This window comes from Antrostomus carolinensis, unplaced genomic scaffold (genome assembly GCF_000700745.2).
Source record: "Antrostomus carolinensis isolate BGI_N321 unplaced genomic scaffold, ASM70074v2 scaffold49758, whole genome shotgun sequence".
NCBI classification, from domain to species: domain Eukaryota; kingdom Metazoa; phylum Chordata; class Aves; order Caprimulgiformes; family Caprimulgidae; genus Antrostomus; species Antrostomus carolinensis.
Window position 1 is genome coordinate 31297 of NW_010336022.1, and position 882 is coordinate 32178.

General features: G+C 39.6%; 1 protein-coding gene across 1 annotated transcript in view; it reads left to right on the forward strand.

Moving 5' to 3' along the window:
* CORIN (corin, serine peptidase) overlaps positions 1-508 on the forward strand; it is a gene marked incomplete at its 5' end in the record, with an annotated part of 30553 nt that extends 30045 nt beyond the window's left edge. Inside the window, one exon of the mRNA XM_010174707.1 lies at positions 326-508. Within this exon, the coding sequence (XP_010173009.1) occupies positions 326-508 (183 nt within the window). The remainder of the gene's footprint in view (positions 1-325) is intronic.
* Positions 509-882: the final 374 nt, after the last annotated feature.

An 882-nucleotide genomic window follows, 5' to 3' on the forward strand; every position in this document is an offset into this window, starting at 1 on the left:
TTATTATTATTGATATAACCAACTTCAGTTTATGATAATGAAATGCTGCTTGAAGACACTAAGGTTTACCTGTATTAGGTAACTATTAGACTTTTTAAAATAATTTGTATGAGCCTTTTGCAGGTAATTTTTTGTACAAATATAACAGGGAATAAATATGGGGAATGCTGTGTGCTGCTCCATAGTTCAGCAGAGCAGCCAGTTTTCAGAGCTGAGTTGTTAGCTATGAGAGGCAAATCTCTGCAGAACTGAGACACAGCTTTGACCGTGTGACTGCTGGCCATGTGCAGCTCCTATAGCCTGTTTTTTTTCTTTCACGTTGCAGGGTGACAGTGGAGGGCCGCTTGTGTGTGAACAACCTGCAGGGCGCTGGACTTTGTTTGGTTTAACATCCTGGGGCTCCGTCTGCTTTTCCAAGGTTTTGGGACCTGGAGTTTATAGCAATGTGTCACATTTTATTGAGTGGATTGAAAGACAAATATACATCCACACCTTTCTGCTAAACTAGCTCCAGATGGTAAGAACTGTGCTGACAGACAAAAGAAAAAAAGGAATCAGCACTTCAACACTGAAGATTTTGCAGTCCAGAAACTCTAAGAAAAGAAGTTTCAAGCTCTATCTAGTCTTGTGGAGCTCTGGAATATGCAGTGTATGTTAACGGTAAACCCTCTGCTGGTGAATATACTTTGGGGTAGAATTAATAATCCTTTTGACTTTTAACTGTGTTGTGGTGCTACTCCAAACACAGCAAAAGGCTTAAAAGAAAAGAATCGCCCACTTTCTGCCTTTCAGCTATTCAAACTAAGCAGTAGCACAGAACAGAAAAGCCTTTTTAGATAACCTATTTTAATACTATTCTATTAGTAGCACGTGCATTTTCAC